The sequence below is a fragment of the Fulmarus glacialis genome, unplaced genomic scaffold, assembly GCF_000690835.1.
Source record: "Fulmarus glacialis isolate BGI_N327 unplaced genomic scaffold, ASM69083v1 scaffold25261, whole genome shotgun sequence".
NCBI classification, from domain to species: domain Eukaryota; kingdom Metazoa; phylum Chordata; class Aves; order Procellariiformes; family Procellariidae; genus Fulmarus; species Fulmarus glacialis.
The window spans coordinates 1-229 of record NW_009191236.1 but is presented as its reverse complement, the minus strand read 5'-3'; the positions used below and the strand labels follow the sequence as shown (position 1 = coordinate 229).

Sequence of the window (229 nt, the reverse complement as noted above, 5' to 3'; positions counted from 1 at the left end):
TGCAAGCCCCTCTCCACCTTCCGGCAGAACAGCCTGGGGTGCATCGGCGACTGCTCCGTGGACCCTGTCTACGAGACCCCCCGGCTGAATGACCAAAACGACTTCAATTACGGTTACCTCTTCCCCAACTATGGCGTGAACAAGCAAGATCTGTATTACGGGGTGCCAGAGTCGGGTGCCCCAATGTGGGCTGGGCAGGAGAACACCAACCCCGTCTCGGTGCTCTTCT

The 229-nt window shown here is 59.0% G+C and overlaps 1 protein-coding gene across 1 annotated transcript in view; it reads left to right on the top strand.

Moving 5' to 3' along the window:
* Positions 1 to 219, top strand: part of MEX3A (mex-3 RNA binding family member A) — a gene marked incomplete at both ends in the record, with an annotated part of 815 nt that extends 596 nt beyond the window's left edge. Inside the window, 1 exon segment of the mRNA XM_009586618.1 lies at positions 1 to 219. Coding sequence (XP_009584913.1) covers positions 1 to 219 — 219 coding nt within the window.
* Positions 220 to 229: the final 10 nt, after the last annotated feature.